The 21,028-nt window shown below is 41.3% G+C and overlaps 1 protein-coding gene across 1 annotated transcript in view; it reads right to left on the bottom strand.

The window, feature by feature from the left end:
* The window catches only part of LOC145392733 (uncharacterized), a 123,707-nt gene that overhangs the window by 25,813 nt on the left and 76,866 nt on the right, over window positions 1-21,028 (bottom strand). The window contains 3 exon segments of the mRNA XM_080267032.1: window positions 232-379; window positions 11,436-11,604; window positions 11,811-11,903. Coding sequence (XP_080123158.1) covers window positions 232-379; window positions 11,436-11,604; window positions 11,811-11,903 — 410 coding nt within the window.

Here is a 21,028-nt window from a genome sequence, read left to right as displayed (position 1 = left end):
CTCTGTGCATGTTATGCTAACACACTCATGTTGCAGTAATTAAATCGTATTAAATAATACTAATTATTTGCCCTCTGTGCTGGACGTGAATCGTGCTGGACTAACGCGTGTTGGACACGAGGGTACTGTATATATATGAAATATAAAATTACCAGTACTTCTCTATAAATACAGAGGCAAGACAAACTAGGAGAAAGTGAACAAGTAACATAACAAACTTAACATACTCACCAAAATGCCATGATACAGACAAGTGTGATGGTGGTGACCTGGAGTGTTTTATTGCTACAGATTCCCTCATCCTGGCTACTGCCTAAGTGCTTCCGCCGCTTGGAGCAGCCCCGCCCTCGATGGCACACAGAGGAAACTCTTGAGGTGGCTGTTGGTACAAGGCTTTGCTATACACTTGTAAAAATGTAAAACTTTGTGTAAACAAGAAGGTGCAAATGTATGAAATGAAAATTTAAGACTGCTAAGTAGTGGAAGAGTAATAAAGAGCCGGTGGAAAGACTATACAATGTGACACATCTCTAATCAAAACTACTACCTTAACAAATTTTTCTTTTGAAGTACAGCACTGTAATCTGATCATCCATCCATCCATCATCCAATCCTACAGTGCCTCATGAGAAGCGCAGAAGCCTGGGGCCAGGCAAGTTGGTCCTAACATTTAAGATGAGAGTGACTTGCCTCACTTATCCTCGAGTGGCATTACGTGAGCAATAAACCCCAACCTCTTGGATATAAACCTTCACCAGCTCAATCTGAATGGAGTGCCATAATTACCCACTAAACCACCAGGCACCATAATTTGGTTATATGGTTACCACCTAGCATAGTAAATGGTTTTCTGGTGTACAGGAAACCATTTGGCCTGTCACTCAGTGTAGTCACCCACAGGCAGAAGGAAGAGGAAAGAATGAAGGAAAGATAGATAGAAGAGGAAGTGTACGGTAAAGTCACACATAGGCAGAAGGATGAGGAAAAAATGAAGTAAAGAACGACAGAAGAGGAAGGAAAGAAAGAAGGAAGGAGGAAAGGAAAGGACAGACGCCCGTGAGCAGCATTACATTGAGTGAGTGGATGGTGAGCGCCCCCACCTACCTCATTTGATCATAACACAGTAAAAGCCCAAGTATCGCACCTAATTGGTTCCATGAAAAGTACCGTGAACCATGACGCCGCTAAAGTTAGGGTACTGATCCTATGGGAAACAGGCTAGTTGGTTTTGAATCCCATGCCAACTCACCCTACAACCCATTTATGCAATGTAAAATTTATTGATCATGCCTGAAAAGAAACTAGTATTAATACTAAGTACATAATATGCAAGGAAACGCACTTGGAAGGCTGGAGTGAGGTGCCTAATGGAAGGGATAGGAGTGTAATTTCTAAGGCTGGTGGTGAGGCTACTGCACCCCACCACCTCTGGCACCTCCACCCTCCTCTGCCTCCACCTCTCCACGGAATACATCCATCCTGTGCTGCATCTCTTCTTCAGCAATGACAGTGAGCAAGTGATGATTGCTTTCCGTGCATGCGGTTTGTTTACACTTTCTCGCCGTGAACAGAGGAGTTTTCGGGCAAAACCCTGTGTTTGGGAATATTTGCAGGCCACTGCTAACCGCGAACGAGGATATTGCTAAACTTTGGGCTTTTCTGTACACATATACGATTTTTCAGGATAACTCTCTCTGCAAAAATGCCCCTACTGTAGCTGCAAACCCAATACCCTGTACTCTTCTAAGTCACACCAAATAAATATGCAAGTTTATTTGTTCTCTTTAAAGCAACTGCCAAGTATGAATGAATTATAAAAGAATTTACAGTATAAGTTGGTTTACTAACAGATGATGGAAATTACAGTTCCCTTATATAGGCTCCATTGCTTTATCCTCTTGGTGTCCATTTTCTAACTGACATAACTCTTTCTGTGCACTGGAACAATATGAAACACATTTTTCAGTACCCTGTTAACATCCATGCACTCCATTTGACAATACATGTATCATCTAAGTAAACACTCTTCTACCATATTATCAACCAACTTCCTTTAACAGTCTGGTCAGCTTAAACATCCACCTCTTGACTCACACTCTGGTGTTGCTGCTTATTTCTTACACTCCCGATGAGACAATACAGGCTTGGATGATGGATGGATGGATACATTACAGGTATATCCCAATAACAGATGGAGTGAAAAATGACAATTTGCTCTTTTGACAATTAAGAATATGGGATATAGCCCTTAAAACAGACTAATTGCGCTACGTTCTTCTGACTGTCTAACCATCGGCAGTTTGAAATGTGTGTGGTCTGGTGGTCTGACCTTTCAGTATTCACTAGTTGATGGTGTGCACTTTTGCTTCCCATCACTGTACCTGTTTATCAGTAATACCTTTATGTATCCAGCATTTTTGTTGTGTTTATGAATCTTTACTTATGTAGTTGGAGGGGGCACTCACCATCCAGTCACTCAGTGTAGTGCTGTTTTGGGTGTCTGCCCTTTCCTCTTCTTTCATTCTTGCCTCTTCCTTGTGCCTACAGGTGACTTTACACTCCCTCTTTCATTCATTCATTCATTCTTTCCTCTTTCTTCTGTCTATGGATGACTCTACACTAAGTGACAAGCCAAATGGTTTCCTGTAACACCAGGAAACCACCCACTACGCTGGGTGGTACCTACATAACCAAATTATGGTGCCTAATGGTTTAGGTGGTAATTATGGCACTCCAATCAGACTAAGCCTGTGTAGGTTTATATCCACGGGGTGGTTGGGGTTTACTGCTCACGTAATGCCACTCAGGGATGAGTGAGGCTGGTCAATCTGATCTTAAATGTCAGGACCAACTTGTCTAGCCCCAGGTTTCTACGCTCCTCGTGGGGCAACACAGGATTGGATGATGGATGGATGGACTTGTGTAGTAATAACTATAGGTAAGTTTGTCATTACAGCAAACCCTTGAGCTACAACAGCTCTTTCTGCAAGATTTGGATTTAAATTACAGTATAAAAGTTTGGAATTTATTTAAGTTAAGTAGTATTTGTATTTACATCAAAATTTTGCCATTCAAAAATTAAGTAAAAAAAAGATAAAAATATAATTTAAGTTGCATCCTTAATTGTGTGTATTGTCAGCTGTTCATGTGGGTATGGGATACAAGCAGTGATGCAGTGTCCCAAACTAGCCCACCAAAACATGTAAATCACACCACTGTATACTGCACATTAATGTACATTATTTACAAGCAATATAATACTGAAAATGAGTGTATTAAAGACACTGAATGAATGGTTCTGTAGGTACCAGCTATATGCATTCTGTGCATTTGTTCTTTATGACAAAATGTACTGATGTGGTATCACATGAACCAGGATGAATGAGCCTAACCTAGTGGGTAATGACTGCTTTCATGATGGAATGTATAAAAAACTATTTGAATTACATAACCCAACTTTAACTGAAAATATTTATGCTTGGTGACAAGAGCCATAATAACAGATGATAATGCATGATAATTAAAAATTACCAGGGGCAGAGCTACAATCACACACATCAGTTATTGGACACTGATAAATGAGGCAGCTAGGAAGTGCCTGAGTGCTCCAGCTAATCACCTCATTCCAGCTTGACATAATTTACATTTTTTTTTTTTTTTTTTGGGGGGGGGGGAGGGAGGGGGATGTAATAGCATCTCAACTATTTCTTAGGAAACTTATGGGTAAAATGCTTTGAAAGCTGACTGATTTGAGATTAGACATCTGTCATAGGTATGCATACCTGTGGCATATAAGGATGTGCATGTACAGTAGAGTTGCGATTTAAGACAAAGGGAAGCAACGATCTTACAATAATATGAGAATTTAATTTCTCTCATACTTATTCAATGACACAGTATCATTCGACTGTGTGTGAGAAACTGCGTGGGAAGTGGGTGCATTTAGGTACTGGATTTCCAGATGGCTGCATTTGTTTACAATTGGTATTTCATGCTTTTGTCGGTTGCTGCTTGGGCTCCTTAACCTAAGCTGACCCATGTGACCCACTTCCTATATCAGCCAGTGCCTGCCTCGGTTGCTGCGTTGACTATTGTTATGTCTAGAAACATTTGCTTATTTATTACCTCACTCCTCATTTCATATCAGAGCTCTGAGCATGTGGTTCCAAACTTTAGTTACAATGCCTCAGCACCCTGAATGTGTTAATAACACAAGAAAAGCATTTCTTCACAAGGAAAAAGTAAAAGTGTTGGATGAAGTGGCGTGAGGAGTGGAAGCTTAATGTAAATGAAAGTAACATTCTGACAATCAGATAAAATAAGTCTGGTGTGTTTATGATGTTGATACTCTCTTTGCTGGACTGTGATAAAAACTAAAAATGTTAATGATGAGGAAGCAGTAAAATTAATGTTATGTTTAGTGCAACAAGTGTGAACAGGGCTTTGTGACCAGTCTGTTATGAAGTAATGGACTCGGGGTTAGATTATTCAGCTCTTATGGTATTTGAAGAGTCTGCGTGTTGATGTAAAACATTAGGTAAAATAATTATAGTATGTTAGTTCAGTTCTTATGAATTATACTTCGTACAAATTATACTGCTTGGCTGACTTGTTTATTACCGGGTATTCAGGATTACTGCATTCGTGTTTCTCAGAGCAGTTCGTTCGTTTGTTCGTTTAAAGTTTCCCTGCACATATAGTGCAGGCCGGGCCATACATTAGCCCGGTCAGTGGTGTATGGGCTGATTAAAAAAACAGTAAGTGGGGAGGACAGGACCTGGGGAATGCCCAGCACACACGTCCTGTCTCCTGACTGGCTTTGTGGTGTGTGTGTCAGAGCAGTTGTACGCAGTCACTCCATGCTGACAATTTCAGTATATATATCTTTTTTCCTTTATCGTTGATGACTAATGATACTTTCAAGAATAGCTTCAAACTCTGCATTTTTTTTAATGACAATATAGTACGCCAAGGAATTCTTGGGAAAACGTGATGCTGGGAGGTGATTTTTCATGTGTTAATTAGAAGTTTTTGCTTGGTGTCTTTCAAGGTTAGGCTTAGTGCCAATCCTTGGTGGTTAAAATTATGGGGGGTATCTGGGGATAACTCTTCTCAGTTTGGTTATGTTAGGATGCACTGATGTGTCCAGTCAGTGAGATCGTATGTAAACCAGGGTTGGAAAAAACCTGTTTTTTTTTTTTGTTTTTTTTAACCAACCCACTGTTTTTTTTTGGGGGGGTTTTATTGGGTTTTACTTATTTATTTATTTTTTTCTTATTCCTCATATTTATATGTAAATCAGTTAAAATTTTTGTTACAAGGTGGTTTGGTTGGACAAAGCCTCTGTTAACTTGTACTGTACAAGAAATGGACGGATGAGGCAGGCTTGACTACTCCTGACTCAGTACTCAGTGTCTCAGACTCGGCTTCTCCTTGGTAGTAAGAGGACAACAGCAACAAAATACCTACATTTTTGTACGTAAAATTTAACTGTATTTAATTAAAACTAAAAAAAACACACACACACACACACACAAAGCTTTTTGTGTGTGTGTGTGTGTGTGTGTGTGTGTGTGTGTGTGTGTGTTTATTTTGTTTTTTGTTTTTTGGGGGGTGTTTTTTTTGGGGGTGGGTGGGTTTTTTTAATGCCAACCCTGATGTAAACACAGTCTCAGGACATTTTTAATAACATCTGTTTATATATCTACAGATGGAAGAGGAGCATAAGACAGTATGGATCAGTTGGATCAAGGATTGTCTGGGTAAAGTTGAAAGTTGGAATACAAATGTGGGCGATTGTGTGTGTGTATGCGCCAACGCAAGATCGTGCTAGAAGAGTGAGAGAAGAGTTCTGGACAAATGTAGAAGTGTGCATGGAAAAGTTTGGAAGGAATGATAGAGTATTTTTGATTGGTGATATGAATGGTAAAGTTGGGAATGTGAAGGTGGATGGAATAGTTGGTGAGTGGGGTGTGCCTGCTGAGATAGATGAGAATGGAAGTGCGTTAGTGGACATTTGTGCTGGGAGGGGGTTGGTGATAGCCAATACCCTCTTCAGGCATAAAATGATCCACAGGTATACATGGCGAGTGATGAGAGGGGTGGGTGGTGAATTGAGTGAAAGGAAGGCAATGATTGATTATGTGTGTGTGGATGAAAGGATGCGAAGATGTATATTGGATGCAAGAGTTTATAGAGGTTGGGGGAGTGGACTTTCTGACCACTACTTGGTGGTGGCCAGAGTTAAAGTTCAAGTAAGATGGAGGAATAGAAGAAGGGAAAGACGAGAGGAAGGAGTAGTTGCAAGGAGAGTGGAAAGGTTACAAGAGGATGAGAAAAGGCAGAGTATAAGAGAGAAGTGGAGGAACGATTGGGCAAATATGAGTTGGAGCAGATGGGGGACGTGGAAGGTGTGTGTAGAATATTTACAGAAGAAATATGTGCAGCATGTGATGTGGTGTGTGGAAGGAAGAGAAGACGGAGGGGGGTGCAAGGAACAGCGTGGTGGACTGAAGAGGTGAAACGGGCTGTGGCACAAAAGAAGAAAGCATACAATGAATGGATGAGAAATAGGGGCGTGGAAGAAGTTGAGAGGCGGAAGAGAGAGTTATATGTAGAGAAAAAGAGAGAGGTGAAAAGATTAGTAAGAGAGAGTAAGAAGAGAGTGGATGAGGAATTTGGAAGGAATTTGAGTGTAAAGTGGAGGGACTGTAAGAAAATGTTCTGGAAAGAGGTGAAAAGAGTAAGACAGGGTGGAAGTGAAGTTAGCAGGGGAGTGAAAGATAAAAATGGTAGATTACTAGTGGAGAAGGGAGAAAAAGTGAGCAGATGGAGAGAACACTTTAAGGAATTGTTGAACGTGGAGGATGGAAGTAATGCGAGTATAAGTGGCTGGGGAATGGCCGGAAGAAGGAGGGAGGTGAGAAGACAGGAAGAAATCAGTAGGATAGAAGTTGTGGAAGCAATGAAGAAAGTTAAATCAGGGAAAGCCCCAGGAATTGATGGAGTGTGTGGTGAAATGCTGAAGCATGGGGGAGAGATAGTAGTAGAATGGATGTGGAAGATGTGCAGATTGGCCTGGGAGGAAGGTAGAGTCCCGGAGGATTGGAAGTCAGGTATAATTATTCCCTTGTACAAAGGAAAAGGGGAAAAAGAAGTGTGTGGTAATCATAGGGGCATTTGTCTTCTTAGTATAATAGGAAAAGTGTATGGTAGGATACTTATTGACAGAGTTAGAGAGAGAACAGAGAAATTAGTTGGAGAAGAACAGGGAGGCTTTAGGAAGGGAAGAGGTTGTGTAGATCAGATATTCATTCTCAGATCTTTAGTGGAAAAGTTTCTAGAGAAGGGAAAGAAGTTGTATGCGGCTTTCATGGATTTGGAGAAAGCATATGACAGGGTGGATAGACTAGGATTGTGGAAAGTGTTAAGAATATATGGACTAGATGGGAAGTTGTTGAATGCTGTGAAGAGTATGTACGATGGTGCGAAGGCTGCAGTGCGTGTGGATGGTGAACTAAGTGAATTTTTCTCTTTGAAAGTTGGGTTGAAACAGGGATGTGTCATGTCTCCATGGTTGTTCAATCTGTACATGGATGGGGTAATAAAAGAGGTACAAGGTAGGGTAGTGGATGTTGGAGTGGCCCTGGTGAGACAGGATAGTGTTTGGAAACTCCCTGTACTGTTGTTTGCAGATGATACCGTGTTGTTGAGTGAAGACGAAGGGGAGCTGCAAGGCTTGGTGGATGAGTTTGAGAGAGTGTGTAAGAAACGGAATCTAAAGGTGAATGTAGGGAAGAGTAAAGTGATGGTCTTTGAGAGAGGTGAAGTCAGTGAATGTACAGCGAGGTTGGATGGTGAGGAATTGGAAAATGTGAGTACGTTTAAGTACTTGGGTAGTGTGATGAGTAAGGATGGAGGTTTGGAGGGTGAAGTGCTTGAAAGGGTACAGCAGGGAAGAAAGGTTGCTGGTTCTTTGAAAGCAGTGATAAGAAACAGGGAAGTGAGCATGGAAGTGAAAACGTTACTACATGACAGTATTGTGATACCAACTCTAACGTACGGAAGTGAAGCTTGGACGTTGTTGGAAGGACACAAGTCAAGAGTGAGAGCCGTGGAAATGAGTTATTTAAGAGGAGCCTGTGGAGTCACATGGAGAGACAGGCTGACGAATGAGGATATAATGGAGCGTTGTGGTGTTGATGTGAATGTGATAGGAAGCGTTATGAGGAACACACTGAGGTGGTTTGGCCATGTGGAGAGGATGGAGGGTCAAAGACTGACGAAGAGAGTGTATGTGAGTGAGGTGGAGGGGGAAAGAGGGAGGGGGAGGCCGAGGATGAGATGGAGAGATGGGGTGGAGAGGTATATGAGAGAGGGGGGTGTGAGTTGGGAGCAGGGGAGTGAAATGGCGGGGGACAGGGCGACTTGGAGGCGATTTGTTTGTGGCCACCCCAAACGGGATTGAGGCGTCTGGCAATAGATAGATAGATAGATAGACATCTGGACTTCCCCCTGCTAACCCAGAATTTTTCCGATATGTCTGACATCAGTCCGGATCGCACCAACAGTTTTTCACTGTGGCGTCACCAACTGTTTTCACTACCGTTGCGGTACTGTACAGTAATGTATTATACATTCACAACAATAATCAAATGGTATAATATATATAATAATACTGTACTGTACACTGATAAACATGCCTTTTATTTACCTAATTGTGGTGTACACCCGGGGATAGTTCAGCCTTATACACTTACCTGCCAGTTCGGACCTTTATGTGTGAGACAACCACTAGTGAAACACTCAAATGTCTGGTACCACTGTGTGGGAGGGGAAAGGTTATGGGAGGAGGAAGGCATGGGGGAGCTGATAGTTCCTATCCCTCCCTCTTCCATCCCCATCCTTCTCACACAGTTACCAGACGGATGAATGTTGGCTACTGCTTCGCCAACACTTGTCTCCCAGTTACTGTTTCGAAGTGGTGAGCAGGTGTATGACAAGGAACTTTCCCCAGCTGTACATAGCTGAAATGGTCCATTAGTGAAGTCTGTACAGTCGAGATGAATGTACTGGAGAGGTAGGTGATGCACTTATTAAACTTAGAGGCACCAGTACACCACTTTTTAAATTTTTTAGCAATTTGAAAATACTGTATTTTATTGTTACAACTTAATTTTAAACACCTTAGAGACAGTACTGTACTGTACACTCTATACACCTTATTATTACGATCTTACAAACTAAAGGTGTTCACTTTGCCTATACACATAATCATCATCATCATAATTGTCATCATCATCATTATCAGCAGCAGCAGCACCAGGATAGGAGATGCCATTTCGTAATTCGTGGAGAGATGGTATGGGGCACAAGGGCTTAAGGGTAAATGCAGATAAAACAAAAGTGATGATATCTAGGGTTGGTGGCGGTACTGTCAAAGACGAGGGAGAGTGGCCACGTGCAATTTGCCACAAGGGCGTGGGAAGTAATTCTATCTTGTGCAGTGTTTGTGATAAATGGGTGCACAAGAGATGTAGTGGTATCAGAGGTAGACTGCGAGATAATGCTGATTTTATGTGTACGGTGTGTCGGGGAGAGCAGGTGGAGATTGTCAGGTGTGAAAGGATTGAACTTGCTGATGAATCTCTTGAGTGTGTGGAAGAGTTTTGTTATTTGGGAGGCATGTTGTGTGCTGTGGCTAGGGTGAGAAGTGGTTGGAAGAAGTTCAGGGAGCTCTTGCCTCTTCTGACATTGAGAGGGCTCTCCCTACGTGCTAAGGGGTCTTTGTATGCAGCATGTGTTAGGAGTGTAAAGCTGTATGGTAGTGAGACCTGGTCAGTAATGGAGGAGGATATTCGCCGGCTCAGATGTACAGAAATGACAATGATTAGGTGGATGTGTAGTGCGTCCCTACGTGCGAGGTCTGGGGGCGCTGGGTTTACGATGGAAGAGTTGAGATGTAGGATGGGACTGGAGTGTATTGGTGTTGTGATGAGGAGAGGTAGATTGAGATGGTTTGGACATGTGGAGAGGATGGGGGATGATAATTGGGTGAGGAAGGTGAGATGTGTTAATACTGGTGGTGGGGTTATGAGGGGTAGACTGAGAAAGACATGGGATGAGGTCATTAAGTGTGACATCAGGGTTAAGGGACTGAACAGGGAGGCTGCAATGGATCGTGCAGCGTGGAAAGCCACCATTAGGTGACCATGGCTGATGCATGCAAGCATGTTGGAGCATTTAAAAATGAAACTACAAACGACAAAACGACGTAAGGGGTAAAATTGCGACATGGTAAGAACACCTATGAATATACCTACCTCTGGGGCACCGTGATTCAGACTGAGCTGAGGCCCCGGTCGACCGTTAAGAGTGCGGGCCAGTGTTGCCAACCCTCAAAGACCTCTCTGCCCTACTCAGACACTAAAATTACCCTACATATCCCACCATTACCCTATGGCTCGGAATGAAAATATTACCATACTAGTTGGTACTGTTTTTATTTATATGCCAGAAAAAAAAAAAAAAAAAAAAAAAAAGTGGTTTCTCCTGTTTAGTGTAAGACTAGGGGCAGGGCAGCTGCCAGTGATGAGAAGCATCTTCTGTCATGATGGGTGACTTATTACTTATCGCTGAAGCAGTTTTTCATTGGCATAGTAGACTCTAGAGGATAACAGAGAATTTTTAAAAGGGAGTGGTTAGGATTATTCTAACCCAACTGAACCACCACACGTAACTGCTACATTCCAACAGCTTAAGCTAAACTGTAGCAGTATTAATCTAACCTATTCTAACCTTACCTTACCTTACCTGACCTAACCTAACGTAACCTATTTCTAACCAAACCGAACCATCAAACATAACTGCTAAATTTTTGCTGCCATGATCCTAATCACTCCCTTTTTAAAATGAGTAATTATTATTTTTTTTTTTTTAGCATATTCCCTTTCTGTATACTATATCATTTATCTTTTGCTGCAAAATATGTATCACTCATACACAAAAATTTGTAATTATCATACATTTTGCTAAGATTTTGTAAATTAGCTTACTGCCCCACAGACCAGGAAATGAGGTTGAATTACCAACCTCGTACTTTCTCTAGTCCAGACTGAAGTCACATTTTTCGGAATTATTCTGAAATATCAGGCATTAGTCCGGTTGGCTCCTGGACTCCGATTCCAGTGTTGTGAGGTCCGATGTATTGAGGTTTTATTGTATTTTGAATGAAAAGTACTGGGTTCCCAGAGCCTAACCCCATGTTTTACATGTACTGTACATACATATCATGTTTTAGCCTGAGCTTGATTCAGCACAAGGTTCTGCATGACCTATCACGCATTGTATGGAGAATGTACTATATACACACTGGCTACAAGGGTTAGGACAGCAGTCATGTGAAGGCCCTCACCATGAGTTTGACTCACCGGTGCCAGAGGTTCGGGTTGACACAGATGAGGTAGTGGACTTGAATGACTCAAATCGTCTCAGTTGAGATATTTTCTTGTTCATTGTCTCGAGCTCGTCAATTCGATTCTCCAGATTCCCTGTCACTTTGCAAAGTTCCTTAACAGCTCCAACATTCTCCATGAATATCCTCTCCTGTGAGAAAGAAAATATATACACTGCATCCATCAAGTGATCACTGCTGAATGATTTATTAAACATATGGTATATTCATGGTCAAACATTAACATCCATTAATACAGAGCACAGATTTTAAAGTATCCAGTGTGAACAGTAGGAGCAATTACATCATCACACTTTTATCAACTCCAAAACACAAAAATAAAAAATGTATATAGTACCTTATTGACCAGGAGGAAGTTTTCAATCTTCTCACCATTAGACAAAGTTATACCGCCAGTTGTTTTCACAGCATCCGGTATCACCTCCTTTACCTGTGTGTAACCAAAATAAGAATCAGACATGAGCCTTTTCTTTCAAGCACTGCATATGCTGACATTTAAAAGATGTGGGAGATCAGTCACCTCCAAGCTGCAATATGGGAGCACTAAACCCCACCCCTTTCCTTTTACTGTACATCTAAATGACGTGTCTTAGCTCTTCAGCTGTGATGTGTGGGTAAATTTATCTACAAAAATTATTGTGACTGTGACATGCAGGTATATTCCATGGCCTTTGAATGATTTTAATGTTGGTGAATAACTGACACTTTCTAAGAACTGGTGGAATATTTAAATAAGCAACTTGTGGGTTAACCCACTAGGCCATCAGGAACCCCTTTCATAGTTATATAGTTACCACCCAATGTTGTAAATGGTTTCCTGGATTAGAGAATACTGGTTTGTCACTCTGCATGCAGTCATCTGAAGGCAGTAACACACTGACAGAGTGGATGATGGGAATCCCCACCTCCATGTCTCTTAAATCGCATTTGGTAAATTTCTCATTTGCTTCTTCACTGTCTTGATACATATGACTAGATGTCTTCACTGCTTTGCGCAGTGGCAGTATCGTAACCAATGAGGTCTTGCCTAAGTGACGTATTTGTTGCTGCTGTAAAGCTCGAAATTGGGAAAAGTTTTCAATACCATCTCAGCACTTCTGCGGCACCTCGGTTTGGGTTACCTTTCCTAGAAGGGTAGTCAAGTCGTACCCCACCTGCTCGTGGTGACCTCGCAGACACCCTGTTTTTTTTTCCATTTCTGTTTTTTGTGCTTTTTTTCCTTCGGTTTTCTTTTTTCCTCCTAAATTAGGGTGACACAAACGGGGGCGGCGCTACCCGGGTTTTTCCCGGGTAGTATTGTATATACGTTTTGCTGTTGTTGTCATTTTGTTTTTTTTGTTCTCCCTTATCATGAGTAAACAACACCAGTGCCCTCGCTGCAGTAGGTCTGTAGCAAAAAGTGCACAAGCACTGAAGTGCGCCTACTGCAGCGAGTGGATTCATATAGCTTGTGAAAATTTGGATGCAGGCGACTATCCATTCATGAAGAGGAGCCACCCTCTGGGCTTTCGCTGGCTGTGTAGCCAGTGTGTTGCACCAGCAGACGAGGTCTTGGCTGGTGGAGGAAGTAGTACCAAGAAGGAGTATGAAGATAAAGTTATTGGGCCAATCTTTCAAGCAATCAGAGACGTATCAAATAGACTGGAGGCACTAGAGACCAAGGTCTCATCACCTATGGCGGTCACACAAGATCAGGCCAAGTCATTTGCGGATGCTGTTCGTGGGTCTCTCGTGGGGGGAGGAAAGGATCTGCCTGGGGGCGTGATTGAGATCAGTGCTCATGGCCAGAAAAAAGCCATTCATAGTCAGCATGTACTGATTGTGAAACCAGAGAGTGGCGCTAGTGCCCTGACAAATCAGATGGGACCAGAAGACATCAGAGGCGTACTTAACTCGGTACCGGTTGACAGCTGCCTTAAGACCAAGGCTGGTGGGCTGGTAATGAAGTTTCCGTCAGCTGAGGCCAAGGGGGAAGCAACTGGGGTGCTGACTGATCATTTTGGCTCTGAGGGCACTTTTTGCATATCAGAGCCAAAGAAAATTCTGCCTAAAATGACCGTGACAGGCCTTTCCTCTTCCTTGGATGACTCTGACATCATCCCAAATATTCTGAGAAAAAACAATAAAATTAAGATGCTGGTTGATCGAGGTTGTACCCTCAACCTTCTCTTCACAAGGACAAGGAATGACACCAAAACTGCTGTCTTGAAGATGTTGCCAGAGGTGAGATCCTCCATTGTAGAACAGGGCAATTACATCTATGTGGATCTTACAAGATGCCGCACTTTCGATAGATTCTGGGTTACACAGTGTCATCACTGTCAAGGCTTTGGTCATACATTTGAGAGATGTTCTAGGAAAAGTGATGAACCTAAATGTGTCTTTTGTGCTGGAGCCCATAAATCTAAGGACTGTAGTAACAGAAATTCTCCCAAATGCATCAACTGCTCCTCTTTAAGACATCAAGATGCTAATTCAAAGTCACAGGTGGTTGCCCATTTTGCTTCAAGTAGAGAATGTCCAATTATGATTTCTCATAGGAATAGATTGATTGAAAACACCAATTTTGACCATTCAAAAAACTGACTACGTCCCTCTTGAACCAGTTAAGGATGGGTCTTTTAAATATTCGTTCCATCCGTAATAAGATAGACTATATTAATGAAACCCTAAATCAGCACGAGCTTGACATATTGTGCTTGACTGAAACCTGGTTGTATGAGTCTGATATCGATATTATTCGTAATGCCTTGCCTAAGACACATTCTATTATTAGTAATGCCTTGCCTAAGACACATTCTATTATTAGTAATGCCTTGCCTAAGACACATTCTATTATTAGTAATGCCTTGCCTAAGACACATTCTATTATTAGTGTTCCCAGGCCTGCTGCTGACTATCCAGGAGGAGGCGTAGCACTCATCTACTCTGCAGCACTTGCAAACGTTTCTCTCATTGACTCCCATCATCATTTGAATTTATGGAAGTATCAATAAATTTCCATCAGAATACCATTAGAATTGCAATTGTCTATCGACCAGGTCATCCGGGCAGAGATCGAGGTTTTATGGAGGAGTTTGGGCAGTTTCTTGAAGGGTTTTCTCTTAAACCTGGAGGACTTCTTGTTTGTGGTGATTTCAATTATTGGGTTGACAGTCCAGAGTCAAAACCATTTTCTTCAGAATTCCTTGAGTTGATCACCCAGAACAATTTTTTCAATCATGTGAGTAATCCAACTCATGTCTCAGGACATGTCCTTGACTTGATCTTGTCCCCTGTTGGTTGCAGGCGCGTATCAGATGTGGAGGTTGACTCATTTGACCCCCTCATCTCTGATCATGCTCTGATCACTCTTAGTTTTGATGTCCCAAAATCCCCTTCATATAAAAAGGTCATCAGGTTCAGAAATTACAACAATGTTGACCGCCAGTTGATGTGTTTTGAAATTGATCAACGTTTAAACTCCATTGATTCTTCAAGTCTTTCTTCTGGTGAATTGGTTGATATTTACAACAACGAGCTCAGGTCAATTTTTGACCATTATTGTCCTGAGGTAGTAAAAACAATCACTGTACGTGATAATTCTCCGTGGTATGGTCCATCCATTAATTCTTTGCGTAGACAACGTAGAAGGGCAGAACGTGAGTGGCGCTTGCAGCGGACCGAAGTAACTCGTTTGCGTTATGTTTTTGCAAGAAGAGCAGTCGTTCACACTGTAAAAGCCCAAAAGGCTAGGTATTATCAAAATAAAGTTGATTCATGTGGTGGTGATCAAAAAAAATTGTCTGCAGTTGTGAACAATTTGGTTGGTCGGAGGAATGTAATTGTTAAACCAACTTCTTTATCTGATGCCCAATTGGCTTCTGATTTTGCTTCATTTTTTACAAGTAAGATATCTCGCATAAGAAGTGATTTAGACAGCAGTTCTCCTAGTGAAGTGTACTCAGTTGACTTCCAGCCACGGTGCACCAGGGATCATTTGCTTTCAACATTTCATCCACTGGATGTAAACAAAGTCAAATGTTACATCAGAGAACTTAATAAAACATTTTGCTCACTCGATCCATGTAACATGTCACAACTGCCTGATGTGTATGAGCATGCTGCAGACTTTATCTGCAACATAATAAATAGATACTTCTTAGAAAGTAATTTTGTGCGGTCTGAGAAACGTGCTTTGCTTAGGCCCCTAATTAAGAAACCTGGCCTTGATGTCGAGAGCATGACAAATTATCGTCCTGTCTCTAACCTGTCTTTTTTATCCAAGATTATTGAGCGGGCCATACTTGACCAACTCTTACCACTACTGGAACACAACAGAGTTGTTCCTGTTGTTCAATCAGCATACAGAAAATACCATTCGACTGAAACTGCACTAATAAGGATTCAGAGCGACTTGGTGGCAAACACTTGTAGTGGGATGTCCTCTCTCCTAGTTCTTTTGGATCTGTCTGCAGCTTTTGATACAGTAGATCATAAACTATTGTTGGATGATCTGTATTTCTATGGCGTTCGTGATAGTGCCCTTTTGCTCCTTAAGTCATATCAGTCGGACAGATCTCAGAGAGTGGCTGTTGATTACGCTAGCTCTGATTCTGCTCCTCTTCTATTTGGAGTCCCTCAAGGATCAGTGTTGGGTCCAATTCTATTTACTATCTACACAAGTGGTTTATCGTCTTTACTTGATGCTCATGATGTGTCCTATCATTTTTATGCTGATGACACCCAGCTCTATGTTAAGATGTCAGATATCAACGATACTAAGATAAAGTTTGAATCTCTAATGTCTGATATTAAGATCTGGATGGCTAAGAGGAAACTTAAGCTGAATGATGGTAAAACTGAGATCATCATCATCAGAGGAAACAGAAGGGGTGATGACACTGACAATGCCCTGGCTTTGAACATTGGCGTGTCACAGCTGCATCCAGTCAGTTCTGTTCGAAATTTGGGTGTTTATTTTAATTCTAAGTTAAATTACAAAGAACACATTAATCAGGTTGTAAGAGGGTGTAACTTGCATATCAGAAATCTGTATTCTGTGAGAAGATTCCTGAATAGACAGTGCCTCCTAACATTGGTCCATGCAGTGGTCTTGTCTCGTGTTGATTATTGTAATTCACTGTGGGTTGGTCTTCCAAATAATATACTAACAAAAGTTCAGTCTGTGTTGAACAGGGTGGCACAGCTTATCTTTGGTCTCCCCCCCGAGAACCTCAACTACCCCGTTTCTGATTGAGTTGCATTGGCTACCAGTAAAGGCTAGAATTGAATTTAAACTGTGTCTTATTACATTCAAGGTTCTTAAGTTTGGTGAACCGAAGTATCTTGCTGAATTGTTAAAACTCCCATCGACACGCCCGGGTGTGATGTTACGCAGTGAAGATGATGCCTTGCGTCTTGATGAGCCAGGAGCCATTCACCAGTCATCTTTCTCTGATCGTTCTTTTGCATATAGAGCCCCTAGATTATATAACAGATTGCCATTGTCCATAAGACAACTCTCTACTGTTGAATCCTTTAAGAGACAGCTGAAAGCCTTTCTTTTTTCAAAATGCTACGATCTGGAGAGAGGTATTATGACAGATGATTATAGGGTTTAATTTTTGCCACTTTCATGTATATATGATGTAGCTTGTATTATATACAAGAAATGTCACAATTCTTGTAATTGTAAAAATAACGAGCGCTAGTGAATTCCCAAAAGGAAGAACTGGCGCTTTTGAGAAACAAAAGGCCAGATTATTATTATTATTATTATTATTATTACTACAGCATGCTCTCATTATATGATGAAGATGTGTTTGAAAAAAATCCATTGCATAACAATTATATATCAAGTCAGCTATCCATTGCATAACAATCTACTATATATCAAGTCAGCTATAACATGGGTTCACTGGGGATATGTTTTTGGCCAAGGGTCATCCACCCAACAAAGTCTAAAAAGTTTTCAACTCACCTCAACTGGTAGTTACTTCACTTCACTGCACTTCACTTACTGCTTACCACCAAAAATGTCTCTAAAATTTAGTTTCCAATTCACTTGACTAAGCTGGCAGCTACTGCATTTCACTTCAATGCACTTCCCTTGCTACATGAATTCCAACACCACACTACTATTTCATCACTGACACTAACACACCCGACAATGACAATGATAAAAAGCCATCTTGGAACAAACAAATCACACTAAACTTGCATGGCAGCGGTCGTATAAATGAAAACAGCAGTCGTTCATACAGGATCATAATGAACGTATACGTGAAAATGCTATCATTTATTGAAAAAGAGCATAACTTCTTCGTCACTGTATATGCAATTCATCATATGCTGGTTTATCGTATAATGGTCTGCTGTACTGTACTGTTTACATCATCATCGTCAGGACCTCTTTTCCCACCCTAGAGTAGGGTAAGGAGTAGCAACGTCCACACAGCCTAAGTTTGCCCAATCCAATGGGCCACGCTTCCATTCACTCATCACTGAAGCCCCCAGAATCCTGGCTCTATCTGATATGTCAGAAACTTTCACCACATTCTGTAGGTTCATGTAAATGTATCTGATAGTGTTAACCCAAATGCTGCCACGTTAAAAGGGGTGCCAAATCCCTGATCATTCACTTCTTCTCACAACATTCATCCAACCAGCTCAATCTCTTATCAGACCCCTAGCCTCACTGACTTTCGTACCTCTCTTCCTCACACAATCATCCACCATATTCCTCCAGCTTTTCCTTGGCCTACCTCACCTCTTCCCTCCTTCTAAGTCGCTCAGATATACTTTTTTCACCACTATATTGTTAACCATTCTCTCCACATGACCATACCATCTCAGTACACTCTTTTCGATTCTGATGTCCACAGACTTCCTCACTCTGCATTGTTCACAAATCTCATTCTTTCGTATCCTATTCACTCTCTGTCCTCCACATACATTTCTCAGCAGTCCCATCTCCACTGCTCACACTCTTGACTTTTCATTTGCATGCCACACCATAGTCTCACATCCATATGTTAAAGTTGGCACCAACACTCCTTCGTGTAAGCCTCGCGCAACTACTACAGCCAAACCCCCATTTCTTATCAAGGCCTTCACAGCACCAGCTACTTTCCTTCCTTGTGTCAGTCTACTTTCCACTTCTTTTGCACATTTTCCTCTCTTTTCTATCACTGTACCCAGGTATTTGAACTCTCTCACCAATTCCAGACTCTCTCCATTCACTGTAACACCACACTGGGAGTCACCTTCTCGTTTAATGACCATCACTTTACTCTTTTCTACATTTACTCTCAAGGCATGACGTACACAGACATCAGCAAAACTTTTCACTAGTCTACCAAGTTCTTGTCCAGTATTTGCAAATAGCACTGCACCATCAGCATACAACAAATTTGAGATATTCCATCCATCACCATTCATTACCAATGCCATCCCTCTCTCCATTACTCGTGTTTTTACTTCTCTCATCACCCCATCCATAAATATACTGAACAACCATGAGGACATCACACAACCTTGTCGCACTTTCACACTGATCGTGAACCATTCATTTAGATGCCCTTTTACCCTTACACATGCCTCACTACCATCATAAAAACTCTTGACGGCACCTAGCAGCTTACCATCTACACCGTACACGTGCAAAACCTTCCACAATCCTTCTCTGTCTACATTGTCATGTGCTTTTTCCAGATCCATAAATGCCATACCTTATAGTCCTTCTCACAAGCCTTCTCCACTATCCGTCTCACTGCAAATATCTGATCCACACATCCTCTGCCACTCCTCAAGCCACCTTGTTCATCATTCACTAAGACTTCTGATATCTCTCCTACTTTCTCTATAATAATTCTTCCATATACCTACAACACTCAATAAACTTATGCCACGATAGTTCATGCACTCACTTCGCTCACCTTTATTTTTGTACAGAGGTACAATCAGTTTTTTTTTTCCACTCTGCTGATCAGTTTCACTCATCCATGCCTTCTTACTTATCTCCAACGAGCACTTCATTCCACTCTCTCCACTACACTTAATCATCTCTGCATACACCTCATCAACCCCAGCTGCTTTTCCATTTTTCAGCCGCTTCATGGCCTTTTTCACCTATGAGAGTGTCACGTTTCCTGGCAAAGCGTTACTTCTCTGCACACCCCCAAAACCAGTCATATTTACAGCCGCTCTGCTCTTTCTATTTCCATTCATCAGGCTTTCAAAATATTCTTTCCATCTGGTTCTTACTTCATCCCCAAGGGTTAATAATCTACCACTTACATGCTTCAAGCTTTCACAATTCCTTCCACTGTCACATCTGTATTTCTGCACCTCTTTCCAGAATAACTTCCTATTTTCAGAGTAATTTGCATTAACTTTTCTTCCTTGATCATCATTTACCTCCTCCTTTTTCCTCTTCACTCATCTCTTTACATGCTTCTTGCTCTGAATATATTCAGTTCTTATTTTAACTGAACCCATGTTCCATAACCACCCTAGCCACTTCTTCCTCTTTTCCTCCACTGCTTTCTTAATCTCTTCATCCCACCATGCCATACCTTTCTTCTTTGTTGTTACTCTTGCCACACCACACACTGCATTAGCATTCCTAACCAAGGAATCCCTATATGCATTCTACAGGCTGTCCAGATCCATTTCATTCCAATTCACTGATTCCAACTCCTCCCCTACTTTGGTCCTGTCTTCATCTGCCATTTTGATATTGTTTACAAAATTGTAAAAAACAATACCTGCCAATTCTATACAGTATTAGCCCCTTTGGGATGTAGGCCCCTGAGGCTAGGCTACCATATTCTAATATAAAGAACTAACAATATTCAGAGGTTAGTTAGTGATGACAAAAATCATATTACTGTACACTGAAGACCTACTACAGCTGCAGCCATATTGTTAATTTAAGTATTAAATAACACATTAAATCACATACAGTACACTACCTGGATGCAGCTTGTATGGGTTTAAGTCTGAGAGATGCTTTATGTTTGAGTGCTCACATATAGCTGCTTAGGAGCATGCAGCCAGATACCCATACCTAAAATGTTGGAACAGAAAGACCTAGTCCTGTGAGTCTATATGCTAGTTTCTGAAAGCTTTACCTATCAAATATACTATAGCACTAGCCGTGTGTGTATTTACCTATTTGTATATACCTATTTGTAGTATACAGGAATTGAGCAATGCTCGTATTGTCCTGTCTCCATATCCACATTTATCAAGTCTACCTTTACACACATGAATGTTTTTCTCATGCACCACCTCTTTGTCTAAGTCATTCCAAATATTTAAGTATTTACCTAATATACCTAATTGTGATATACACGGAATGTACTATGGTCGTGGGTTTCCGTCGCTGTTTCTCAATAAGTCAAATTTAGCTTTAAATTTGTTTAAGTTTTTAGACTGGACGATCTCTTTGTCCAGGCTATTCCATAAGTCTATACTTCTGTAAGGAAAGCTATATTTCTTGATATCCTTCAAGCCGCTTGACTTTTTCAATTTCATTCCGTGTATGTGTGTGTGTGTGTGTGTGTGTGT

This window comes from Coenobita brevimanus, chromosome 23 (assembly GCF_032717465.1).
Source record: "Coenobita brevimanus isolate Jiangsu-jjx chromosome 23, ASM3271746v2, whole genome shotgun sequence".
Classification (NCBI taxonomy): Eukaryota; Metazoa; Arthropoda; class Malacostraca; order Decapoda; family Coenobitidae; genus Coenobita; species Coenobita brevimanus.
This window is presented reverse-complemented; position numbering and strand designations above follow the sequence as displayed.